General features: G+C 30.3%; 1 protein-coding gene across 2 annotated transcripts in view; it reads right to left on the bottom strand.

Annotated features, from left to right (window-relative positions):
* Positions 1-391: 391 nt before the first annotated feature.
* Positions 392-26,688, bottom strand: part of Zc2hc1a (zinc finger C2HC-type containing 1A) — a 43,115-nt gene continuing 16,818 nt past the window's right edge. Inside the window, exons 4-10 of one of the 2 annotated variants that reach the window (XM_063257480.1) lie at positions 25,511-25,652; positions 23,243-23,391; positions 17,980-18,079; positions 17,313-17,412; positions 11,212-11,328; positions 7,960-8,067; positions 392-2,989 (exon numbers count right to left, since the gene is read on the bottom strand). In XM_063257480.1, the coding sequence (XP_063113550.1) occupies positions 2,824-2,989; positions 7,960-8,067; positions 11,212-11,328; positions 17,313-17,412; positions 17,980-18,079; positions 23,243-23,391; positions 25,511-25,652 (882 nt within the window). In that variant the 3' untranslated portion in view covers positions 392-2,823. The remainder of the gene's footprint in view (positions 2,990-7,959; positions 8,068-11,211; positions 11,329-17,312; positions 17,413-17,979; positions 18,080-23,242; positions 23,392-25,510; positions 25,653-26,688) is intronic. The other variant, XM_005008247.4, reaches the window with a different exon arrangement.

Genomic DNA, 26,688 nt, shown 5'->3' with positions numbered 1-26,688 from the left:
TAGAATATTCTCACTGGAAATAACTCCTTTCTAAAATGTAAAATATGACCTGTCATTAATTATTCAATACAAATAAAAAAATGTACTACTTAACTACAAACACTCACCCTTCCTACAAACCCTAACATCACGGTTCTCAGTTCATGCATTTTATGGGTAAATGTTTTCTTTCCTTAAGCATATGTAACAAAATCATTTAAAATACTTTGAAGCTATAAAACTTACCCCTCAAAACATCATTTAAAAACAAAAAATTGATGGCACTTTTAAAAACATAGAAAATATACTTTCTCATTTTAAAAATCTGTTGATTTGACTTTAAATTTTTATTATTCTCAGGATGTTCTTTCCTATGTTTAGAATAGAGAAAATCAATAAATAGAAACTAGCCTTTTTGTACTTCACATCTTTATTGAATTCGTTCAAAATGAAGATATATATAAAACATAATGAAGAGGAAACAGTAGTCACAATAATTTTTCAAGCTAACTTGCAGAATAATATATAGGTGATTTTTTACATTTTAACTTAAGCTTACAGTAATTTTTCATTCTACCAAACTGGATATATTTGTGCAAATAAATAAAAATAAAATAAACAATGCATAAGATGATTGCTTAAACACTATTGCACAACAAATCAATGTGAGACTAAAATATGCAAGTAATATAAAATCCACTTAAAGACACTGCCACAACATATTTCCAAAGTCATATTTCACCTACTTACTGCTTATAATAATCTCTGACTCTGGAATTGGATGATTACTGACTCATTTCCATATAATACATTATATTTATTTATTAATGAAAAATTCAGTGAGAAACAAACATGTGCCAATTTATTTAAACTCACTTATCTATCCTTTTTTTGAGCAGATAAAAAAGGTATGTGGTCTTAGAAATACATTTGAAAGAAAATAGTGTTCAATTCTAAGTCCTTTATATAGTTTATAACAATTAGAGAATAAAGTTACTGAAATGGAAATATAATAGGTACATTAACTTTCTGGATTCATTACAGTTTAAGTTCATGGACTTTTTTATACTGTAACAGGTTAACAGAAAAAAAAAAAGCTAGTAAAAGACTCAGGAAAGAAACTATAAGGTAAGTAAAAATGATAATTCCTATTACCATTTAGTTTATAAAACCTTCCCAAACTAAAAATAGAAACAAAAGCTGAATTTCAGATAAATGAAATTGTAAGCCAAAAATTTTACACTGATCCTTATGGTTGCTCGTAATTATAAACAAAAAGCTGCAAAATATTATATAAAAGATTTGCTTATACCTTTAAAATAAGATAAAGTTCACTTAGATTGGATCAAATATAATTACTAAAGTATTAGTGAACATGGCTGGATAACCCATGAAAGAAAGGTACTTATATTAAACTGAAAGTGACAATGATCAAAAGCTCTATTTTAGTCAAATTATACATTTTTGCTTATGTTTAATTACATAAGTAAGCTATGCATTCAATTAATACATATTCAGTGGTTTTTATTATAATATAAATGGAGTTTCAATATTAAGCACTAAAGAATATAAGTAGGAAAAGATATTCTCTTAACCTACTCATATTTACATCTAAATGTACTCTCAAGAAGTGAAATTCAAATACTTTTAACTGCATGCTCATCAGTAATAGTAATTACAATTATTGTTTATTAAGGTGAGGTGGTTTGCTCTAAAATGCATTAATTTCTTATAAATTAGCTATGCAGAAATACAATGGTTAAATGTGTAACATTTTTACAGAGAATTTTGTGCATGTTGCCAGGTGAAGTAGTGCATACCTGTAATCCCAGCTCCTTAGGAGGGTGAGAAAGGATTCCAAGTTGGAGACCAGCCTCGGCAACTTAGCAAGAGCTCTGTCTCAAAATAAAATAAAAAAGCAATGGGGAATGTAGTTCACTGGCAGAGCATCAGAATGCTTGAGATCCCAGTACAAAACAAAACAAAACACCTTTTTTCTGGTATACCTTAAATAATTACATTTTAAAATATTGTAAAAATGCAGTAAATTAAAAATTAAAACTACTCTTCAGAAAAGTTATTGGAAAGAAGAAAAAAAGCAAAAATTAGGAATACAAGTGAAACAGAATATATGTTCAACGAACACACACAGTTTAAAAAATAAGTTCTAGTAATTTACATTTGTAATTTTAGTCTTGTTTTTCTGGAAAGAATTGAATAATTACATTTCCACAGAGTAACTAAGGTTTCTTCAATTATATAATTAATAATCTGCTGAATTAGGGGTAACAAAGATCTTTACTTTTTCTACCCTTTTCTCCTTTCTTTAACAATACATACTTATTGAAAAGCTCAACAGGAAAATGACTTCACATCAACTAACAAAAACTAAAATGTTCTCTTTGATTACAAAATTCCAAGTGTCCCACCAGCTATGATAGTCTCTGATCCTAGACACCAACAATAGCAATATTTAATATGATTTTGTTCAAACTTGCGATTCTCCTAAGGCTTGAAGGTCTAAGCACTAGAGTATTTCTAAAGATAAACTGAGTGTGTTTTAACAGAAGAACAATACCTAAGTTAATGACTCCACTTTAAATTATTTTCTTTGGGTAAATGAGTTATTTCCTAGAATGGCACAGCTCATATTATTGGGTATTTATTATACATACTACATATACATATATACACAAACACATTACTCAATCAAAGAATTATGCTCCAAAAATTATGGAAACAGTATTTTGAACAGTTTTAACACAAAATAACTAGACAGAGTCCTCTAAGTATCCAAGAAGCAGTAAATCAAAAAACCCTGAACCTGACTCTTTAAGATTCTGTTCACAGAATCATTCTTCGAATGCCACATTCGCAGCAGAACTTTGCCCATTCTACAGGATATTTTGTCCCACATTCATGGCAGAATTTTGGTAAATGTCCAGATGAGTTTCCTTCAATGCCTTTAATGTTTCCACCATTAAGTGAAGATGCATAGTCTCCATCGGGCCTGAAGACATATAAAAAGAAACAGAAAAATAAAGATCACATCAACAGTTATCAACCCATAACCCCGGAGGAACAGGACTCATAATTAAAAATTTGTTCAATTTCATTTTTAATATTCCCCTAGTTCTAGTGAAGAAGAATCACTGCTGTTAAACACCTTAATTCCAAATGTTTTCTTTAACATTATCTTTGTTCCATTAGAACACTGATCAGGATCAAATTCGTCTTATCTTTCCATCTGTTTGAGGTGTGGACATTTTCAACATAATAAGAAAAGGAAGAAAATGCATAATGTTCTGTAAAACTCTCTTATTAAGAAAATACTAGGATAAAGAGCTGAGGAAAGATGGAAGTCCTTAGGTATCCTTCTTTGGCTATAAGAACTGGGGGTACTATCTCCAATATTTATTTTACTATTAACTTTGATGTAATTTTTCTATTATGTTAATATGATGCAACAAAAACTCAAGCTCCTAGATGTGTACCATACGGCAGGCTTTATATTAATAAAACATAGTGAAGATAAAACAGATGCTAGAAAACTGTATGTGGTATAATTGAAAGAATACTTACATCTTTTAAAAACTGTATTACAGTAAAAAGGCACACGTCACATATTCCTCTCAAAAAAACTCCTTTCTCACTTGGAACACAATTAACTTATTCTTGTCATTTTCTAAAGTTGTTCCTAAAGTCCTCTGGTGAATTTTTAAATTGCACTGGCCTGGCTACCTCAATGTCCTGAACTGATGCAAAATGTTTATCTTTCCTGCCATTCTGACTTTCAGTAAGAGCCAGAAGTCATGTGGAACCAGATTCAGTGAATAAAGTTGATGGGGATGCACCACACTGACAAAAGCTGCTGTAAATGTTTTGAACTGATGCAGGACATGAAAGCAGTCACAACAACACAATTAAAGATACGAAAAGGACTCCAGAACTGCCTCAGGAAGTAGCAAAAATGACTGAACAAACAGGTATGAAGTGAGGGTGAATATTTAGAGAGGGTTTATTGGCAATGTATCTTTTATTGTAACAATCTTTTTACATTTTTAGTTTAAATATTTACCATATTTTAAAAATTACACCTTGTATATCATAACAAAATTTTAGAACAAAAATCCCTGAGAGCTCATAATGGTTTCATTACAGAACCCAGACTGTAAAGAAATTTAGAGTCTACTGATGAAACATTAATTCATTGGAAAAACAGTTGTTCTATTTTTATAAGAACATTTTTGTATTCCTTCCTGATAGATTTTCTGCTAAGAACAGGTTATTTACTTTAAAATCACCATATGGAGAACTCTTAAATTACTGGATTATAAGAAAACTATTGAAAAAAACACTTTTCACAGATATTAGTGAAGACTCTCGGTGCTTTCCCATTTGGGTACCTACTTCATACAAATAGGTTACCATTACCATCAGTAGACTAGGTGATTTTAGTAGCATTTAGAGTTACTACGTATCTAAAAGATCCATAGACGAAAATAGTGAATAACATCATTTATGTGTTTGAATGTATCTTACTGTGCCTGCTTTTAGCTACAGTACAGAGAAGTTGTAGAATTGCTAGTCTTTTGTATTTAAGAGTAAATTTACACCATCAGTTTATTTCGTTGAAACCATGAAGAAAATACTAATAAATCAGAGGACATAATACCAGTCAAGGAAGAACATCAAGGTAAAATAAACCAACGTTATTATTAGTGAACACATAAGAATTTCTTCAAAGAAAAAAAAAAACACTCAAATTCTGAGGTATATACATGTGGGGAAATCAACACATAAAACGGTACCTCAGTTCATGAACTTAATTCTTTCCATCATTCTGGTACCAACATTGGTACATACTGATCACAATTATCAAAAGTTCAACTTAACTAGATATTGTTAGAAGCTCTAGGAAAGATATTAAGGAAAGCTGTTAAAATTTTAGCATAAAATACATGTGAGTCTCAGTATCATTTTGGTTAGCATATTTAATCTCTTAGGACAGCACCTGAGGTTTCTTACTGACACAGTTTCTAACACTGTATGTACTGTGTATAGAAATTTTAAATTTTTGTTAGTCAATTGTGAATGAAACAGCAAATCTATATATTGATATGCATTTATCTGATTATTTACAAGACTGAACATTATGTTTTGCCATTGTGTTTCATCTATGGTGAATTGCCTGTCCCTCAACTCTACCAAAATCCAGAGCTACTATATGGGCTCATTTTAAAGTTTTATTAGTATAAATTCTCATTTATACTGGACAGTATCTTGCTTCCTTATGTAAACAGTAAACATCCTCTTACAATCTGTTATGTTATTTCACTTTTAAATGGAGATTTTTGTAACCTTTTTTATCTGATCAAATACATCAACCTTTTGGTGTAAAATTAGTGCTTTCTAAATTAGTCTCAAGAAGTCCCTTGCCAACTGAGATGATAATGAGATACCTACATTTTATTCTAAAATATTAACAATTTTGATTTTCATATTTAAGACTTTAATTTATTTGTAATTGGTACTTTTTTTTCCAACGATCAAATCCAGAGTATTGCACATGGTAGGCAAGTATTCTATTATTGAGCTACATGCCCAGTCCTGTACTTTAACGCCTGATATGAAGGAATTATAAAGTTTTCAATGTATGTACACCTTTTTGTTCCAGGATGTTTTACTTCTAAAATCTGCATTCTCCCCTCCAAAATCTAACAGTCATTGTTTTGGAACTTGACTCTTTTTCTATCACTTCACTATTGTCATTTTTTGTTTGTCTACTCTTAAATCAATATAAAACTATATTAATGCAACTTTCTACATTATACACACATTATACATTTTAGTGCATGCTATCTATATTAGGCTTTTGTTCTTCTCAATTATTTTGAAAACAATATGTCAAGATTTGTGAATTTTGCTTCAGAATTGTACTGTATTTATACATTAATTTGGGGAGAGTACAGATAGCTTAGCAGGACAATTTTACAATATTGAAATTTCTATTTTATGAAGAAACTACACATTTCTATTTACATTTTCTTTATCGTCTTTGAAATTTCAAAATGAAGGTTCTTGCTTAGATTTTAAACTGATTCTTCTGTAAGTTAAATATGTGTACTCATGGGGAAAGTTTCTAAAAAGTGCATGTTCTTTTTATTGCTGAGGCTGACTATAATAACTTTCAATATAATGATCTCAGAAAATTTACTAAGACTCTTATTACTCAATAATTTGTCTTTTGAGGGTGTTTATGATACACATATAGAATGGTATTTTCTGAAAATAATAACAACTTTATATTTTATCTTGCATGTGTAGGTGCTTTTAGTGGAAGGACTTCAAGATTATGTGTTGAATCAGTCTTATAGGAAAGGGAATCTCTGACAATTTCTTTATCTGTTCTAATCACAGAACACAAATAGAAGTCAAATGAGCAAGGCCCTGGGTTTCTGATTACATAATGAATGCTAAGAAACCAATGAATTAAAAAATACATTTGCTAATGTGACCTTTCCTTTGCCTATTGCTACTTCTTTTACGTTTTGCTCATTGCTTTGGTGAGATAAGGTAAGACTTTATGGAAGCATATGACTGTACATGTATATATGCAAATTTTGTATTTTCACAAGAAAATATTGATCCTGCACTCGGCTTTCATTCAAAATACATGGCTCCACATATATAAACCAATACAGTAAAATTAACCTTTAGACTTCTAAAAAAATACATGCTCATTTATATTTAACCTGCAGCAAACACTCAAACAGTACATTATAGTCTAGATGGAAACATAGCAATTAATGCATTCTTTTACGGTTCTCATCTCACTACCTAGCATCATTCTTAAAGCATTTTACATGGTAGAGGCAGAGATGCCACTCTCTAAACCAAAAGAATCAAAATCTCTGGAAAAGTCCTGAATAAATTCTATCTTTGAAAGTTCCAGAAATAATTCCCATGGTCACTAAGATTGAAAATGTCTTAGATTCTTGAAAACTATCCCTGGATAAAAGAATAATTTATATCTGAATATGTTATATACTGCAACAAAAATAGAATATATATATAATAACACACACATCATTGTTTTTTGCTACATCATAGAATGTTATCAAAAACAACATATCAAAATTCATTTCCACATTTACAGTAGGAACTTAATTAGTAAGCTATCTACTGTCTCACCTAGTATTCCCCTTATGGGAATTCATGGAAAAACCTCTACAGCCTTTGGACTATACTTTTTCAGAGAAACTATTTGTTTCTGCTTTTTAGACATTCTAAATAATATACCTGTGCCAATTTTCTTCTGTGTTATGGCAGTGAAAAAGTTTAGACTATAATTTGTGGCCTAGGGCTAAACTGTATACAGAGTCTTATGATATATATTTTATAGACTGACATTACTCCCATTGTGTCTTTTAACTCTAAATTGTCTGTCTTCTGTCAATTCTTCCATTAAAAAAAAATCAGTGTATCTCACTATACTTCATGGGTTTATGTGCCTTCTCTTAAAACTTTCTGGAATAAGGCAGCATATATATACAAATAAGCATCTATAATTCAGGTGAATTATAGATTTTAAAATAGTGGATATCATAACTGAGAAAGTGTCATGACCTATCACCTCAAAGGATAAGTTTAAATACTAAAAATATGCTGAAGATTATAATTGCAAGTGATTCACGGTACTGGCAAATGACCACTAATTGATCATTTCATTAATATTCATATTACATTTAAACTTGAGGTATAAATATCCATACAAAGTTGGTATAACTAAACTAATTGTCTTTGATCATGTTTTACAATATTTACAACTACTTAGTTTGTGTAACTTAAAAACATATTAAATCAAAGAATGAGGGAGAATCAGATCCATACATAGCTCATTACCTAACTTTTGTGTATCAGTCTCAAAGAACTACATATATTGTTTTATTTTAGTTATCAGGATATAGCTAAACATACCTAGCTATGTAGCTCTCAGTATGTGTTTTTCTTTTAGCTGTATATACATTTGCAGCAGAATTTCTTGCCAAACTGGGTGGTGTGGAATTTCGAGGCTTGATGTTAGTTCTAGAAGAGAGAAAGAAATGACATGATGAAAAATATTGAACATAGTAAGCACTGATTTTTCAAATTACTTGTTTGCATGATTAAGAGGCTATAGAGAAATTCAAAAGATTAAATTTCAAATAATTACTTTAAGCATGGAAACAAGTAGAAGTTTATACTATGGATAAAGTATTTTGCATAAACTAACATCCTTTTATATAAACATTAGTTAAGATATTTATGTATGTTTTACATGAAATTGAAAGTAATCATTCTGAAAGACTTCAAGTTAAAACTCTAAATTTACAGTTCCCTCAAAAAACTTATTTTTAGGGTCTGGGGATTTAGCTCAGCAGCATAAGCACCTGCCTTGCAAGCAGGCAGTTGTGAGTTCGATCCCCGGTACCGATAAAAAGGAAAAAGACAAAAAACGAACAAACAAACAAAAAAACCTTATTCCTTCCAATATCTACGAATAGCTGTTAAGTAATATATTTAAGCTCTTTTTATTATTCTAAGAACATGATATAAGATTAAAAAAATAAGCTATTTTAAATGATAATATTCAATTTAGGGAAGTTCTTCAATATTCAATTTATGAAAGTTCTTTGAAAAAGTAATTAAATGAATTACTAGTTTCCCCTTTAAGTATTTGATTTCACCAGCTGTACAGCTATGCATATGTATCTGGTATCAGGAAGATGTGGTTGGATCATCAATGAATTCCCATTTTAAAGCTTTAGCAATCACAGAAAGTTGAATGACATATCACTGAGATTCATATAAATCTAGATTCAAATTCCCACTGCTACTAAATAGTTCTAGGATAGTTTCCACTTGACTCTGAGTTCTCTCATTAATAAAATGACCACTTCATCTTATACAAAGGTTACACTAACATTTAGCACTGGTGTTGCTGCTGATAGTACTATTAGTACTATTATTATTTCTACTACTATATTATTTCTTAATAGTTCTTAGTATATGCCAAATACATTTTTACTGTTTTGTATATCTAGACTTATTGAATTCTAATTATTTTATGAGATAGGTAAGGATTAATAATTCCATTTAATATATGAGGCAAATGAGTAAAAAACTTACCCAAGCTGATGGAGCTAGTATGTTGCAGAGGGAGGGTTAAGATGTTCACTAAAGCATTAGTTCCCTTTCTTTAAACGGTTAGTCAAATCTTTTTATTTCACAATGTAAGTAATGCTGCATTACACAAACCCTTTTAAATTAGAAGAAATTCTTCCTGTTCTACTTACATGGTAAAGACGGTAATTATTTTTTTAAAACGTCTACCACATGCCAAATATAAAGCCAGGTAGTACACATATATTATTTGTCCCCAAATCAGCAGATGGTATTCATATTTCAAAATTGAAGATTCTTTTTCTGTTTTTTTGTTTCGGCTTTTGTAACTGTCTTGCTATGCTGCTCAGTTTAGTCTTAACTTCTGATCTCAAAGTGTTCCTCCCAACCTAGTCTTCTCAGTAGCTGGGACTATGAGAGCATGCTTCTATGTCCAGTTTGAAGAAACTCATGTTCTTGAATTGAAAAGCTAGCATGTGATAGATTAGTACTTGCACTTGAATTTCTGAGGGCTGTATTATAAATCTCATATTCATCATATGTTGCTAACATTCACAGAATGAACACTTTGAGTAGTTACATCAACAAGCAAAGAATCACTTTGGTGCACAAATCAGATGCTTCTTCAAATGCTCATTCCATATCTGTTTCTGAAGTTTATTCTACTCTGCTTTCCTATATCCGATCTAGAGCTGTTTCTACTATAGAACTTTCCAGGAATTAGAAATTTTTCTAAATAAATCAACAACAAATGCCTTCAACAACAAATGCGTTCAAAGAGGAATAAAATGGTTTTTTTTCAGGCTCTTGTAGAAATTCTATCACTTTCATATACTATGTGCTCAAGAAATGCACATAATACCAACACACCCCTGAATATATGTACTCAATGTCACTATGCCAATAAAACTATTTAAAATATTTACCTTTACAGGAAAATTTTAAGACACTATCAACAGCAGTTATGATATTAAATGCCTACCAGTTGTTTTTATTTTTAAGAAGCAGATTGCCCTTGTTCTGATCAATATTTAAAACATGTTACCCTCATCTTGTACAGTCAGACATGCTTTCTTTCTAGTCAGAATATACAAAAATATTATTTTTATTCTGTATCTAGAATTTGCTCACTGCACTTCAGACAAACAATAAATCATGGTTTAACAGAGGAATTAATACTTTATCTTATTGCTAGCCAGTTTTTCTTTGACATCTTGCTTAGGAGGTTAAAGATAGTACTATTACATAGACAAATGGTTCAAGACACAAAAATCTGCCTTCTAGGACTCATTAATTAATAAAAAAAACCCCTATGTTTGCTACTAGTATCTTAAAAACTTTATTTTTATTATTATATATTTTGTATATAAATAATAGAAAGTACACAGTGGTTTAAAATTATGTTAACTGTGCTTTATACATTTTACAACATTAGTAAGTAAATTAATATACGAGGCCCTTATTTTATCATTTAAAATGCAAGTGAGACTTGGAATTAAAGCTCAAATTAGTAATCCTTGCCGATTCATGCTGTGGAGTTTCAAAAGTGACTTTCATTGCCACATTCACTCACCAATCACTATGCCAGAACACAGGACATGGTCTAGCAGGGCCATATCCTTTCCTTATTTTAGGTTGAATCTATACCCACTGAACAAAAAGACTAGTCACATGCTTGGAAGTTTTTCTACAGTTTTTTCCTAGTTTTACCAATTCATTACCTGCTTGACTAATGATTAATTTAAATATTATACATGTTATGTTCTTTGTAAAACTATTATTTTTACAACCAAACAAAAAAGTGATCTAAAAACAACTGTGGAAAGTGACCACTATTAAACCCTCTAAAAATTAGTGTTAAATGGAATAAAATGTATGATCAAAAAAGTGGTTCTCATAAACATTAATAAAAATGTTTAAAGTTCTGAAATGGTATTTAGGAATTTCTATCTTAAAACTATGAGGTTAAAACTATTTTTTAAGTATAAGGTAAAACTGTATTGTATTATGTAAAGTCTTAAGAAAATAGATGAAAAATGTTAACCAAACTGAATTGTAAATACTTACTTGTAAAGGGGTAATAACTCATGTCTTTTGAAGGCACTGTCTGATTTTGTGTCACTGTCATACAACTTTTGCACATGTCTTCCAGTTCGAAGTGGAGGGCCTAACTTGTCCATTTTACTATTAAAATATATAAAGGTGTACCCATAAGGCGATTGCTACTGTTTTGTTTCTTAATATAAAGACTTTTTAAAGAAAAAGATAATTCTGTTTCATAAGAAATCCACCCTATCCCTTATTTATCTGACTGCAAGGTGAGAGTAAATGTCAAACAGAATTCTAAGAGAATTTGTACAATGTTATTAGACTCTGACACAGCAGGGAAATGGAATCAATCAAGAAAGCCATCAATGGTTTAAAAAGGAAGACATGAACTAAAAGTTGTTATTTTCATAAATAATCTAATTTTTCTTCTTTCCTACATTGATAGAGCCATTTTACTATTATTTTACTGTGTAACTTTTCTTGCATTACAGTTGCAAATATAAGGTAGCAATTGAATAGTGTTATATCTTAATCATACCTGACTTTTAAACAAAGGAATTTATTTATGAAAAGTAAAACATTACCTACATAGGAAAGAAAAAAACCTCAGGGGTGGCAATTATAAAACTCATTTGTAAAATGTTAAAAAAAACTACACAATGTGAATTTTTTTTTTTCTTTTTTCAACCCAAAAGTATACAGGCTTTCCACCTAGAGGATAACAAGACAAACTACAGGTTTTTAGGGTAATTACTGGTTTTACACAAGCCAAAGCACTAAATTATATATCCATCACTACTCAGAGTCAGGACAAGAAAAATTTAATTAGGTAATCAGAAAAACTACCTTAAATGATGATAATACATCAGTGTTTTACTTTAAATGAGCATTCTTTTTAAATTTTAAGAAATTTTATTAGCATGTTTGCAGTAATGACTATATTTACTGTGGGAAGTTGGTTGAAGTACATAATACATTTTAATCCCTTTTTCATTCTCTTCCCCTTCCCTCCAACAAACCTACTCATTTCTTTTCATTCATTCACTAACTTAGTTTTTCATTCATCTAGTAACTCCGATGTTATGTGTCAAACACTATACTAATTTCTGGGGACACTGGGAAATTAGACAAGCACGATGCCTGTTCTTGTGGAACTTAGCATCTAAAAATAGTATGTTCATTTTTTCTAGATTATAAATGTCTCAGTGGGAGGAACACATTATGAATTCATTTGTATACTTTTAAGTAGCCTATGTATAGGATGCATTTCAACACAAAAATGCAGAGTATACTTATACTGGGGATTAAAAATTGTTTTAATTAAATGCATCTTAAGCATAATTTCTAAGAAATGAGAGATTAAAATCTTTTTTAAATTGTGAAAGATATAGAATTTTAATCCAATCTGTCTTTTAATCATTGTATTACTATCCAAATAGCAGTTATTTTCAAAAGGGCAACTGTGGTATGTACAAAGGCATAAAAGTTCTTCTTTCTAAAAAAAAAAAGTTAGTAAAATTAAAATTTAGAAAATTTCAGCTCAGTATGCATAAGGCCCTGAGTTCAATCTGTAGCACCACACACATACACACACATGCACACACACACAATTAGAAGTTTAAATTACATTTAAAACATTATTTTAATATGGTCCAAAGTACTGAAATCCCACGAGTCAATAAAGTTCAATTAGAGAAAAGCAAGGTATAGAATCTAATACAAATCTAAAGATAACTATTTTGAGGAAAAAGTACATATATTACATATCCAGGAGAACATATTCAACAGGCTCTGAAAACCTAGCTGAGGTTCCAAAGATGATTTGTTTGTACCAAATAGTTGTGCTAAAAAATTCAATTCAAGGTATATATGTGCATACACACACACAAGCACACAGTGTAAATGTTTACTAAATGATTCTTGGGCTAAAAATCACTTTTTTTTTTTTTTTTGCTATAATCTGCTACCATTAGGCTATGTATTGAAACCAAAATTTATAAATCTCAATGATGCAGACTGTATGTAATACTTTGTGAGCTTCCAAAATACTCGTAACTCAATGACTATTTTAAGGTATCTTTGGCAATCATATTAACCTTTTCCTAATAGATTTACTTTTGACTTACTTTTTTTTGGGTGCTGGGGACCAAACTCATGATCCCACACTTGCCAGACAAGTGTTTGTGCTGAGCTAAATCCCTAGCACCTTAACTTACTTTTAACACCCAGGAATCCATTAATTTAGGAAACAAGGAACTCCCTTTGGTTTACAAAGTATGTTTTAATATTGCAACAAGCATGGTAGATTGAGATATAATAAAAAAGATGATTTCTGAATTCATACTGGTGAAAAAGTTTAGGCATTTCATATATTTCTGTGGCCCTCTGTAATTACAATAGTCTGAGGCACTGAAAGTTTTGAAATGGACTAGTCATGTATTTAGATCTGAAATCCATCTACCTGTCACAGATAATTCACTATCTCAATTCTTCACTATCTCAATTCTAACGGAAATATAGTTCCCTAACACAAGAGCTTCAATCATAATGAGGGAAATTACATTTTGTAATTATAAGTGTTTTAAGGTACTTCTAGATCAGTAAGACAGGAAAGTTCATAAAAACGTAAATAGTGCTCCATGTCTACACAATCCACACCATCAAAAATTAGCTCATCAAAAAGTATGTTTCCATTCATACAAAAACACATTTCATAATTTAATACAGTGAAGTATGAACAAATAAAATTTGTAATTAAAAACGTATCTCACATGCATTTTGTGTTTCTAATTTCACTTATTACAGTCAATCTCTGAAGTAAACTTACATTTTTCAGCATAACTGAATAAAGTAAACTTCTGAAAGGTGATATATCAGCTACTAAAAATGATTGAAATATACATTTAAAATACTAGCTAGACATTAAGTAAACACAGTTTTAAGTCTCGACTGCATAAATTCTGTGACACAACCCACATGTGGCAATATTTACTTAAAGGATCTGTGTTTCACCACCCTTCTAAAATTCCCTAGGATATGGGCCAGTGATATAGCTCAGTGGCACAGCTCCTGCCTGGAAAGCACGAGGTCCTGAGTTCAATTTCTGGTACCAAAAGAAGTTTTTTTTCTTATATAAAATTCCTTAGGAAAATAGATATTTTTAACATTAAGAAAACATTTTCCATTATGGGTATGTTTTGCCTTGAAGAAATCTTTGAATGTTGACCTGCAGATTGTTTAGAATTTAATTACCAAAAGAGAATTTTCTGATGTGATAAGGTATCTTTCCCTGTTTCATGACTCAAGTAATTATGGATAAACACTATACCTGATTAAAGTGAACCATATTATATGCACCAGGCTTTAAATAATCACCAGCCATTGAAATGACGTCCATTACTAATATTAGCAGACATGCAATTTCTTCAACATTATAGTTAGCCAGATATCTTAATTCTACCTTAACTCAACATTGGATTAGCTGTGAAAACAAGAAATATAATTGCTACACAAACTTTAAATAATTCTATTTCCACTAAGATTGAAAGGGTTTTAGCCCAGACAGGACTCTGTAGCCAGAAAAGCCTCAACGGGAACCAGGAAGCTCCTATCACCTCCACCCCTAGGGATTTACCTGTGACTCTATCTCCCCCCACCCTTAGGAATCTGCCCCTGGTGCCAAATGTGTGCCAATGAAATACCTGTGCATCTCTAATGGCCTTAGGGTACTACCCTAAGCTTTGGCTGCTTATATATTTCCCTTGCCACGTGCCTGCCAGAGAGAAAGCCTGACTCCAGCGGTTAGGGGAGTGTCGGTTCTCTCTCTCTCCGTGTTCTCAGAATAAACGCCTCTTTTATTTTATACTTCTCATCTTCTGGATATAATCCTATCAAATACCATGATATGATATGCCAAGAGATGTACAGGTGAGGGACTTATTAATTTTTTCACTTACTGTATGCCTGTATGTCAGGCACTCTGCTAAATTTTATAGCTGCATCTGTAATATTGCCATCTCTGTCATCATAGAAGTTTACCAACCTAGCAGAGGAAATTCTAAAAAAGGAATAGAGTTTCAGAAATTCTAAAAAAAGGAATGATCCCTGCTATTACATAGACATCTGTCCTCTGATTTAATATAGTAATATAGATATTTCTAGTGAATATTGAAAACATACTAGCCAGAATCAAGCACCATCAGGCTCCAAAAACTGAAAATTCTTTAATACATAAGGTTCTTATGGATAATCAGAATTTGAACAGATATGACTGACATTTTAATATGATGTGAAGCTGCCAAACATCTAATCTAAAAATCATAAAAAACATTGTGCTAAAAATCTGTTTCTTAGTAGAAACATTTTCCTTAGGTATAATATAAATGTTGATTAGATTTTCTTAGATTAATAGTCAAAGAATGAACCATGACACAATATTTTAAGAGCAAAACAGAGACATAAACTCAAAGTCATAACACTGATTCAGTGGTACAGCAGATTGCAGAAGCCTAGTCTTTCTAACTAAAAAATCAGGGCCTTTTTTTCTATGCTAGTCAGCTTTGTATGTACTACTTAAAAACAGTCTGTCACCAAGTACAACTTACAATCACCAACAGATAAAATCACCAGTGTGATGGAAGTACTAAAAATACTGCCTTTAATTCATAATTTACTACAAGAATATCACTCTACAAACACTATAACCTAACACAGAAGGCAATTGTCTTGGAATGGTAAAAAGTTTTTTACAAAGTTAATTGCTTCATCTATCCTTCACTAAACAATGAATAAACTCAGTATGGAAGAAAAATATTAAACGTCTGTTTCTTACCAGTGGAAGATGAAGAGTTCCCTATTTTTCAACTACCTACTGTACTGTTAATTTTTGTCTTTTTACCAATAGCGGGTTTCTTCTTTTCAGATATACACAATAAAAAAATTTAACTCATCACAACTTGTTGATTTTCTCCTACAATGTTAATTACATTAAATGCTTTCGAGGAACAGAATTTTCTATGGGGTTTGAATTGGAAAACAAAAGATACTTAATCTCACTTGATAAATACCTTTGTATATATTTCTAAAATGAAAAACCAAGTAAACATGAACCAGAGATAAATTACACTTGAAAATAATGTACACTATTCCTGTATCAGTTTATTTAAAGACATAAACATAATCTCTAATGTTAATGGTCTTATGACAATTCCTTAATTTTCTGATTTATTAAAATGGAAAGAAAAGTGAGTTTATTAAAAAAAATAGGTGACTCAATGCTACAATCTCCAGTGTTACCAACAATTTTTCCCATATATAAATGGATTGCTGAAAGTTTAATTATTTCATTTAAAGTCATCTACATCAAAGTGTAGAAAGAAAAGAAAGCATAAAATGTATTAAGTAAATGTATTACTATCATAGTATATTTTATTGGTCCTTTTGTTTACCTAAGTTTGTAGTTTTCAATCACACTACATCATATTATACATGGAATTTTGTGGCTTACATTTTTTTCCTCTTCTAACAGCAAAATAATCTTATTAAAGATTGTAAAATAGCCTTTTGTAGATATTCATAATTTACTATTCAGTCAAAGCTACACAGTTAGGTGATTTACTTTAAATATCATAAAAATGTTAAGAATAAAATGTTTCCAGTTAAATAAAACTCAATTGTGCCGTGCTTTCCTTAGTGGCTAAGGTGGCTTTGAACAAATTATTTTACCTGTCTGATTTTATTTTTCTATGATTCCCAGTAATTTTAATAAAAACTCATGTAAATCCTCTAGTGCTAGTTTGGTATTCAAAATTCAATAAATTTTAGTTATCACAAAAACTTCTATATTTCACACTACGTTCTTAGATTCCCAGAAACAAAATTATTCAATTAGAAACATATTTTAAGGCGCATGATAAATTCCATCAGATTATTTTCTAAAATGCTATATTAATTTAGATTTTTAATAGTAGTGAGTGTGGTCTTGACCAGCAACATGTTAATAAAGAAATGAACTCAGAAAGAAAATTATGTCTAACAAAAAGGCCAGTTACCTCAAACAAAATTACATGTTAATATCATTTAAATATATACCACTAGCAAATTATTCCATGTAGACTTACCCTGCTTGAGGTGCTGCTACCGCTTTATGAGACGGAGATAAGGTCTGAAGTTTGTTTCCCAAAGAGCTGCTAACTGAAGACACTTTACCTGAAGGCACACCTTATAATAAAAAAGGCAACAGCTTTAAGAATACTCTGAAAAACAAAATTCATACAAAAAATAGAGCATCTGAAAAGGGAAAGAATTCTTTAGTAATGTTCTTCATGGTTACAAAGTTATACAATAAAAACTTTAAAATAGTATTTCTAAGGAACAATGCTTCTATTTTTAAATCTATTTTATAATTTACACACAGTGAAGGCACATTGTAATGGTTCATAACTTCTTCAAAGCATCAAATATTTACCTAATTAGGAACAACTGTCAAGTTCAGATATAAGAAGTCAATATAGAAAGGAAGAGAAAATATTGTGGTCAAAGAAAAGAACCAGGACAACTATTCTGAGTACATGATAAATTAACATGAACATTAAAGGTAGACATTTATGCAAAACAGAAGCAAAAACACAATAAAACATTTAAAGTGGAAGCTTCTGATGCTCATTTCATTTTTACTCAGAAATAATTCCTAACCTACATTTGTTTTTCAATATTTTAATAGTCCATGATAGACCATTTGTATTACTGGCAAATATTTTTTCTAAATTACTTTATGGATCTCATTACCTATAACAGTTTTGCTAGTGCCACTTGGTTGTGGTAATCGTGAAGATCCTGATGATGCTGTTCCAGGAGAGTTTGACTTTTTAAGTGCAGGTGGTTTATACTAAAATAATGAAAATAAAATATTTTATTAATATAATTTCTGATTATAGATGGCAAATAATTCAAAGTCTTACATTCTCCAAATACAGAACTTTAATCTCACAAAAAGAAAAGAGCTATGGAGATGGAGTGTGGTGGTACTTTCACAGCATTTTGATATATTTAATGTCACTGATTTGTACACTTAAAAATGGTTAAGACATAAAGAAATATTTCTATTTGTAGAGAATTTTTAATGAAATTTAGAAAAAGTTTATTTTTGAAAAAATGACTGAATGAGCTCTCTGAACCAATCCTTTAATAAAAAAGTAAAGTGCCCAGGAGAGTGGAAAACGGTATATTAAAAATATATTAAAACATCATTTTAGAAGCATTGAAAGTTAGAGAAAAAGAAATTGCCAGGTCAACTCCTTTGCTGGCCACTGCATGAATTTTCTGTATAAGGTTAATCAAGCAAACATACACTGATGATTTAAACTTTTTTTCAGACAGACACTTGGCACAAACACGTACAAACTTCTCTAGAAGAAGGTACCTCACATGAAAAACCACCATAGATAATTTTTTGTGGACATAGTATGTAAGAAACCATGAATGAAGGAAAACAAAAGGCAGCGGGAATACATCTATCAAAGCCACCAGACACAATAATTATCAGACATATATTTCAACAATTATGTTTACTACATATTTAAAAAGGTAAATCTGAAAGTATGAAGTTATAAGCGATTAAGAAGTAGTAAAACAAAAAACTAGAAAACTTTTAGAAAAGAAAAAGACAGCGAGCGATACACTACAAACTCTGGTAGTGAGGTGAAGCAGCCATATAATCCTCTTACTGATACCATTTACAAGAGGATTTTTAAAAATATTAAAAGACTAGGAACAACAGATTTGCAACTATGTTCCCTGGGTTGAACTGCATGAGATAATCATCTCTCAGGACAAAACAGAAGTCAGGTTTGATTTATTATTTATAATGTCAAACTTTCAGCCAAAAAATACTAGTAAAGAAACAGGAAACTACTGCATTTGACAAAAATAATTGTCAACAGGAATGGACTCCACATGGATAAGGAATAAGATTTTGCAAATAAGGTCTTGAAAAATAGTTATAACTACATTAAAAACTTTAAAAGTTAAGGTAAATATGGTAAACATGTTAACAGTGAATCTGAACAAAGAAATGAAAGCAAAACGTAGGCATGTTCAGCCAACTGTAGAGACAGACAGGAAATGAAAACAGATGGTAACAGAGGTCGACAAAAAAGAACGAAGAGGTCTGGAAATAATAAATATGTAAGTAAATATAAAACAAAGTATGTTTATGTATACATATTTATATGTATAAAGATGTTTATAGATTTATTTTCTTCTGTTTAAAAGTAGAAGACATTGAAAAGTAATAATACCATATAACAATGCACATCAACTATACTGACAGTTTACTTTTAGTTATTATGCATAGCAATATCACTAAAGGCAGGAGGTAAATGGAAATGTGGGTAAGGTAAAGATACATTTTTGTTATTAGGATAACTAACAGAAAATAAAAAATTATACAGCCACAGGAAAAAGATCTTTTAAGAAAAAAAAAATTGAAGAATCATATATACGTGTGTGTAACAAAAATTGAGAGCAGCAACACAGCAAGCTTACACACAACCTACCAAGAATAAGTATGTTAAAAGATCTAAACATTTCAGCCAAAATGTGTGGTTGCCAGACTGAATTACAAAAACCAAAACATGAATCAAATATAGGTCAGTCTATAGGCTTTATTTAAAGAAATAAAGTATGTGAACACAATTAAGTGGAAATGACTATATTCTCATCAGATTAAACATACTTTAACAAAAGGAATGTTGCCACAGAAAGTGATACTTTATAATGATATAAAGGACAATAAATGGGTCAAATATAATAAATTACAAATATAAACACTAAGAGATACTCAAAGTGCTTGATGTAAAAATGGCAAAATGATACAGAAAAAAAAAATCACCGCTCATCATTTTAATACAATTCCTTCAATAACTGATGAGATATCCAGAAAAACCGGTCCATATCAGTCATCTTAAACTGACATTTACAAAACTACTTCAATAATGCTGGAATATAGAAGAAAAGCTGGTCAGAAGTAGCCACCCAAAAGTGGCATTTAGAAAACAATTGGAGGATACACATTTTCCTTCCCAGATGCCATGTAGCATCCCCCAAAAAGAGACCATATGCTAGGCAATAAAACAAATTTTAGTAAGATGAAAACCTTGCCAACTATGTTCTCCGATTACAAAAGAATTAAATTAAAAACAACAATAAAACACTGAGAGAAATTCTGTAAGTAAATGGTTTGCTTGAAATAAACTTTTGTAAGATGCAGTTAGAACAGTATTTGACTAATGAATCAAAAAAGTATTTCTTTGGAAAGATGTAATAAAATTCACAAAGTACAGTAGCTAGATTGATAACAGGAGAAATTTCACAGTAAGTATGTTAACTTAAAAAATTTAAATTAAAATTTAAAATTTACTTAAGAGGGGATAAAAAGAAAAAACAAAATACTATTATTAGGAATGAAAAAGAGGCTATCACCACAAAATCTACAGCCAAAAAAAGATAATATTTTAAGGTCAATGATTCAATTACAATGATGAAATTACTTAAAATATGCAAGTTGCAAAACAGATACAAAAAAATGCAGCATTTAAATGTTACAGCTAATAAATTCATATAATAATCTAAAGCCTCAGAAAAATGAAAACTGTATGGCTACAGCTCTTACCTTAATTCTAGCAAAAATCTAAGAAAAAAATACAATATTATAAAAACTCAGAAAAGAGGAAACTGCATTGAATTTATAGTACCATTCTGATACCAATCCCAATCAAATTTATAGACCAATGTTCCTCAAGAGAAAAGAATGTTTCTTAACAAAATCTTAGCATATCAAGTCCAAAACTATATAAAAGAATAATTCATTACTAAGTAGAACTTATTCATGGAAAGCAAAATTGATTTAATATCTAAAAGTCAGTACAATGTATTGTCATATACTTGTATTATGAATAGATTATAAAAGAGCATTCAACAAAATTCAAATCCCTTTGTGGTTTAAAAAAAGCTTAGAATTTGTAACTTGAACAACTACTTCTAAGATAACAATATGTAACATATTAACTAGTGTTGATTTCTTACTGTTATTTTTTTTGAAATTCTGTATTATTTCTATCCTTTTTCTGTTTTGCTTTAAAAAAAGCCAGAACTCAGTAAAGGAGAACTCTCAAAGCCTATAAACTGTAGCAATAAGGACTCACAACGTCAAACTCAGTGGTGAAAAACTGAATGCATTCTACTCGAACAGGGTTAAGACAAGGATTCTCACTTTAAATATTTCTATTCAACAATATACTGAAAAAGCTACAGTACAATTGTGACAGTTTGGATCTGGAATGTACCCCAAAGGACCATATATCAAAGACTAGATCTGCAGCTTCCTGACCTGGGAGGTAATGGAATCTTTAAGATGTGGGGTCTAGTGCAAGGTTAGGCCATAGGCGTGTACACTTGAAGGGGTTATGAGATGTGTATCCCCTTTCTTTTTTGTACTCAGCCATGAGGTGAACAGGACTCATCTACCACATATTCCAGCCACCATAGAAGCAAAGCAAAGGGTCCAACTGACCACAGACAGAAAATTTCAAAACTGTGAGCTAACAATACTCTCCTCTTCTTTTTAAGCTAATTATCTCAGGTATTTGGTATAATAATGAAAGACTGGCGCCAATAAATCACACACAAAAAAAGACATCCAGATTAGAGAACAGAAACTAAAACTGCTCATTTACAGGTGACTTCATTTTGTGCATAGAAAAAAAAAAAATCCTAAGAAAATTAAATATAATAAATGTGCCTGAGCTGTATACTGAAAATTTAGACATATTTAAAAATATCTAAATAAGCAGGAAATATAACAAGTTTATGAATCAGATAACAATGTTAAGATATTGATTCTCTACAAACTGACTTATATATAATGTTGCCTCTATTGAACGTAATTTTAATGTTTAAAAATTAACAACTATAAATTCACATAAAAGTGTAAGCAACCTAGCCTAGCCTAATTATTTAAAAGAAAAAAAAAAAACAGGAGAGTTGTGATAATCTGATTTTCAGAATTATTAAGGTACAATCTTTTATACAGTGGCAATAGGATGTTGACTAAAGGACAAACATAGATATTAATGAAAAAAAGTTTGTTGTGAAATAAATCAAAATACATATATTCAACTGATTTCAAATAAAGAGCCTACACTATTTATTGGGGAAAGAAAAATCTTTCCACAAAAGGCATTTTTACTATAAGAATGATAATAAAGATAACATGATTTATTTTCAATAATATTTTAAAAATTGAGTACTAAAATTCTCTCAAAAAGGCCCCTCTTGTGTTGGGGTCTTTTAATCCAACATTAGTTTCACAGATAGTAAGAGACATGGAATTGATTTATTTACTGGATGCTAGATTTACAAAACGTAAAAACGTAAAAAAAAAAGCCTTGTTAAAACAGAAATCTGCTGCACAGTTTACACTGTCAAGGATTCTGCTTAACTGTATGCTTACAAGAAAATAATAGTATCACAAAATTACTTTCCAAAATTTATAAAACATAGTTTTGTAAGAATTTTCATATATGTAAGTTCATTTTTTTCTCACAACTATATTCATGAATGAAGTACAGCAATCAGGATTTGAATAAAGATTTTCCTTCCCCCATGTTGATTACATATTCATATATTGCTTATAAATAATATAGATATTTACAATATTCACATGATTTTCAAATGGATTTTACTACATATTTTTCAGTCTTCAAATAATTCTTTGTTTCCTCTAAATCTGGTCCAACCTATCTTTAACTTTTTATTATTCGTTAACTTAGTATATTTATTAAGTCCCTACTAACTTTTCATATCAATTAGATATAACAATTTTTCAATTAGACATTTACATTTCTTACTAAATTCCTTAGAACTAATACCTCTATTTTAGCCAGTTAAAAAAATATAGTTTAATGTTCTGTAAGGCAAGTACATAAAACTATGAACCCGAAAGCATCATGTTCTTGTTTATCTGTAGAAATAACTAAAACAAGTGCTTTACCTGTGTCCTAGTTGCTGGTTTTCCTTTGGTATCAGTAGAAAATTTGCCTTTATTACTAATACGTGCTGCTTGTTCTTTACAGAAATTTATATGTCTATCAGCTGCATTTTCATTGAATCTCCTCTGGCAATACGGGCACTGAATATAATCTGAAAGATTTTTAAAAATTTAATAACAAATACCTGAAACAGGATACAAAAAAAATCACTAACTTTTATAAATGTCAATTAAAGATTTGTAATTACACGTGATAAACAAAAATTCTAAATTCTGCTTAACAACCAGTCTATCTAACAGTAAAGTGCTCAAGAAAGAAGTCCAATAAATTAAGTTGAATTGTGTTAGGAATTGAATTTAGGCAAAATTGCAGGAAAAAATAAAACACAAATTCTCAGTATAAAATAGGTAGAAGAAAAATATAATTTTGTCTGTATAATATTATGTGTTCCCATTATAAGTGCAAATTTTATAAAGCGGATAAACAGTAATATCACATTAAAATGCAATTTACAGTATGGCTTTATCTAAAATCTCATATTTCAATTAGGAAAACCATCAAGAAATAGCTTAATTGGACTTCCAACAATTCTTTTTTTAGTAGCCAAAACTGATGGGCGATTTTAAAAAGTAAAACTTCATTCACATAATTAATTCAAATTTAAGAAACAGGGAGCATTTCCAAGATAAAATATCTCCCCAAATGCAGTTATGGATAAATAAAATTTCTTCTAAAATTAAATCTCAAAATTAACAAAGAAAAAAATTTTGTTACATTAGAAAACATTTCAAATAAAGAGACACTGGGAATAAACATAAAAATTTAAGCAGTGTCCAAAAAAAAAGCTATTTCAAAAGGTTTATTTCAGGATATACAGTGTGCTCTCTAGAATTTATACTCATCAGAAGCTCAGAAATCTGCCCTTTTTACAGATCTAAAATGTGTAATAACTAAGAAGTTGTTTTTGTCAAGCAAACCCAAATTACCATGAAGAAATATGATAAATTTGTCTTTCACTTACTTACTTGGGAAGAATATAGCTATGTAGAGAAAGATGCAATATTTTAATGCAACCAAAGCAAGAACTCATTCTCGTGGGGAAAAGAAAAGTAAGACTCAGAAGAGATCCAAGCACACTGTACCATTATGGACACCATAGAATTTTAATTAATTACTACTACACTAAAATAGCGGTTGGCAAACTACAACCTGTGGGCCAAATCCAGCCCATTAGTAACATGTTTTGATATAATTAATGTTTACTGGAAAATAATCATGCTCATTCAGTTACATATTATCTATGGTTAACTACCACAATGAAAGCCGAATAGTTTCAACAGACTATGGCATGCAAAGCCTAACTATCTACTGTGTCTTCCATTGAAAATTTGTCAACTTGTACAATAAAATATTAAAAAGGATCACATCTAGCTTTGTTTAAAAAACACTTTGCTAGAAAATGAACCTTAGTGTATCTCAATTTTAATCTTGCCAACTTATTACACTAAAATAACAACCTCTTAATGTTGTCCTAATGGTAACCTAACAGCAGCAAAGTGTCAACTGTACTGTATTTTAAGTCTATCTGTACATGTCACTCTTACACCGGTTTGCCAGAATCTTGCCTTACTTCAGCAGCAATGCACAATGCAACGTTGAGCTGTTCAATAAAGAAAATGTAACTACAAATGAACTGAATGTATAATTTCGTCTATATCATAATTTTCACAAATGTGCATTTTACAAATAATATTTTGACTATTTTATTCCCATACAAGGGGGTACCAAAAAATCAGGTAATATATCTGAATCCTACTGACTGACTATATTTCAACTCACAATGTCCATAATTAAATTATTTCCTAGAAGCCTTGTTGGTAGAATATACCTACAATGCTAGTACTTTGGGAAATTGAATAAGGAGGGTCATAAATTTGAGCCCACCTTGGTAAAATTAGTGACTTAGCAAAACTCTTATTTCAAAGTAAAAACTAAAACATGGACTGGGATGAAGCTCAGTGCAAAAGCCTTGGGTTCATCCTAGTACTAAAAAAAGAATTTTTTTTCCTAGATTATTAGCACTTGATGACTATCATAATTTTTAAAAAATTAAATGCCTAGATTATCATCACTATTTCTTACCAAATCATTTAAAGATCACGCTTTATTAGGTTTCATTATGATACACTGTTTTATAACAAGTTAGACTATATAAAAATTTCTATCATTTTCTGTCCCCATAAACACTGTGTCAACAATATTCCATATACCAGGATCATACGATGGTGGAGGAGGAGGAGGAAGTTTGCCACCCTCTTTTAGTGCCTGATCCAGGCCTTTAGCTGCTCTTATGGTAGCAATGAATTCTTCATGTTTCCTTCTCCAATTAGATGGTTTCTTTGGTGGTTCTGGCTATAAATAAATAAGAAAACCCAGTATCAAAACATTTTTTAGTAAAGAGAACTAAAACCTATGTTGCATAACCAGGATTAAAACCAGGGAGTTCAATTCTTCAGCCTATTTTCAAATTCACAAGGTTATACTGCCTCCGAAGATTTAGCTAGTATATCAATCAAAATTAATACATTCACATACCTGGCAGGCTACTAAGAAAAATTCAAATATTAGTTTATATACCTTATTCAAGGTATATACCATTTATACATAGTCATAGAGTAAGATGAACATCTGATTTTCCTATTATCAAGTAATTTCATTAGGAAAATTAATTTCTGTTAGAGAAGGAAAATGTTCTGCTTGGGCTACTTACTGGAAGAGGAAATTAGCACAGAAAGCAAGTTGTCTCAAAAACTATTCAGTCAGATACTTAAGCTTTTCCCACTTTATTGAAATGATCTCACAAAACTACCCGACAAACTATTTAACAATACCCTATGAGATATTTAGTAGACATTACCACAGGCTTTGGTTCTAAAAGAAAATAATGTAACAACAGCTATATGTGGACAATTGAACAACTGCAAAACTTATCCCCAGACAGCATACTATATATTACATATACCGGCAATTAATTAATGAAGACAATTTATATCTGTTATGTTAAGATATTTATAAGTAATAACTTACTATATATAGAGACTGTAGACTAGAAAGATAGTATTATCTCAAATCTTAATTTAACAATGATTTAAAAATATATTTGTTTTGATTATTTCTAGTCTGTAGGTAAGCAATAACTTAATAATACAAAAACCTCACTGAAATTGATGAAGCTTGAGATAGACTTTGGTCTTTCTTTCCTTTGCAGTTTAAAATTATAATTAAAATAAGAACTTTTAACCTTCTGATCATTTTATTTTGTTATTTTTTTAGTACCAAGAATTGGAACTCAGGACCTCATCTGATTTTTAAATGGAGCACGTAACACGAATTTTATTTCTTTACTCTTAACATAACAGATAATTTTATTTTTTTTCAGTATAGATTA

The sequence above is a fragment of the Cavia porcellus genome, unplaced genomic scaffold (assembly GCF_034190915.1).
Source record: "Cavia porcellus strain 051 isolate PalLab524CR breed Dunkin Hartley unplaced genomic scaffold, mCavPor4.1 scaffold_10, whole genome shotgun sequence".
In the NCBI taxonomy this organism is placed as follows: Eukaryota; Metazoa; Chordata; class Mammalia; order Rodentia; family Caviidae; genus Cavia; species Cavia porcellus.
This window is presented reverse-complemented; position numbering and strand designations above follow the sequence as displayed.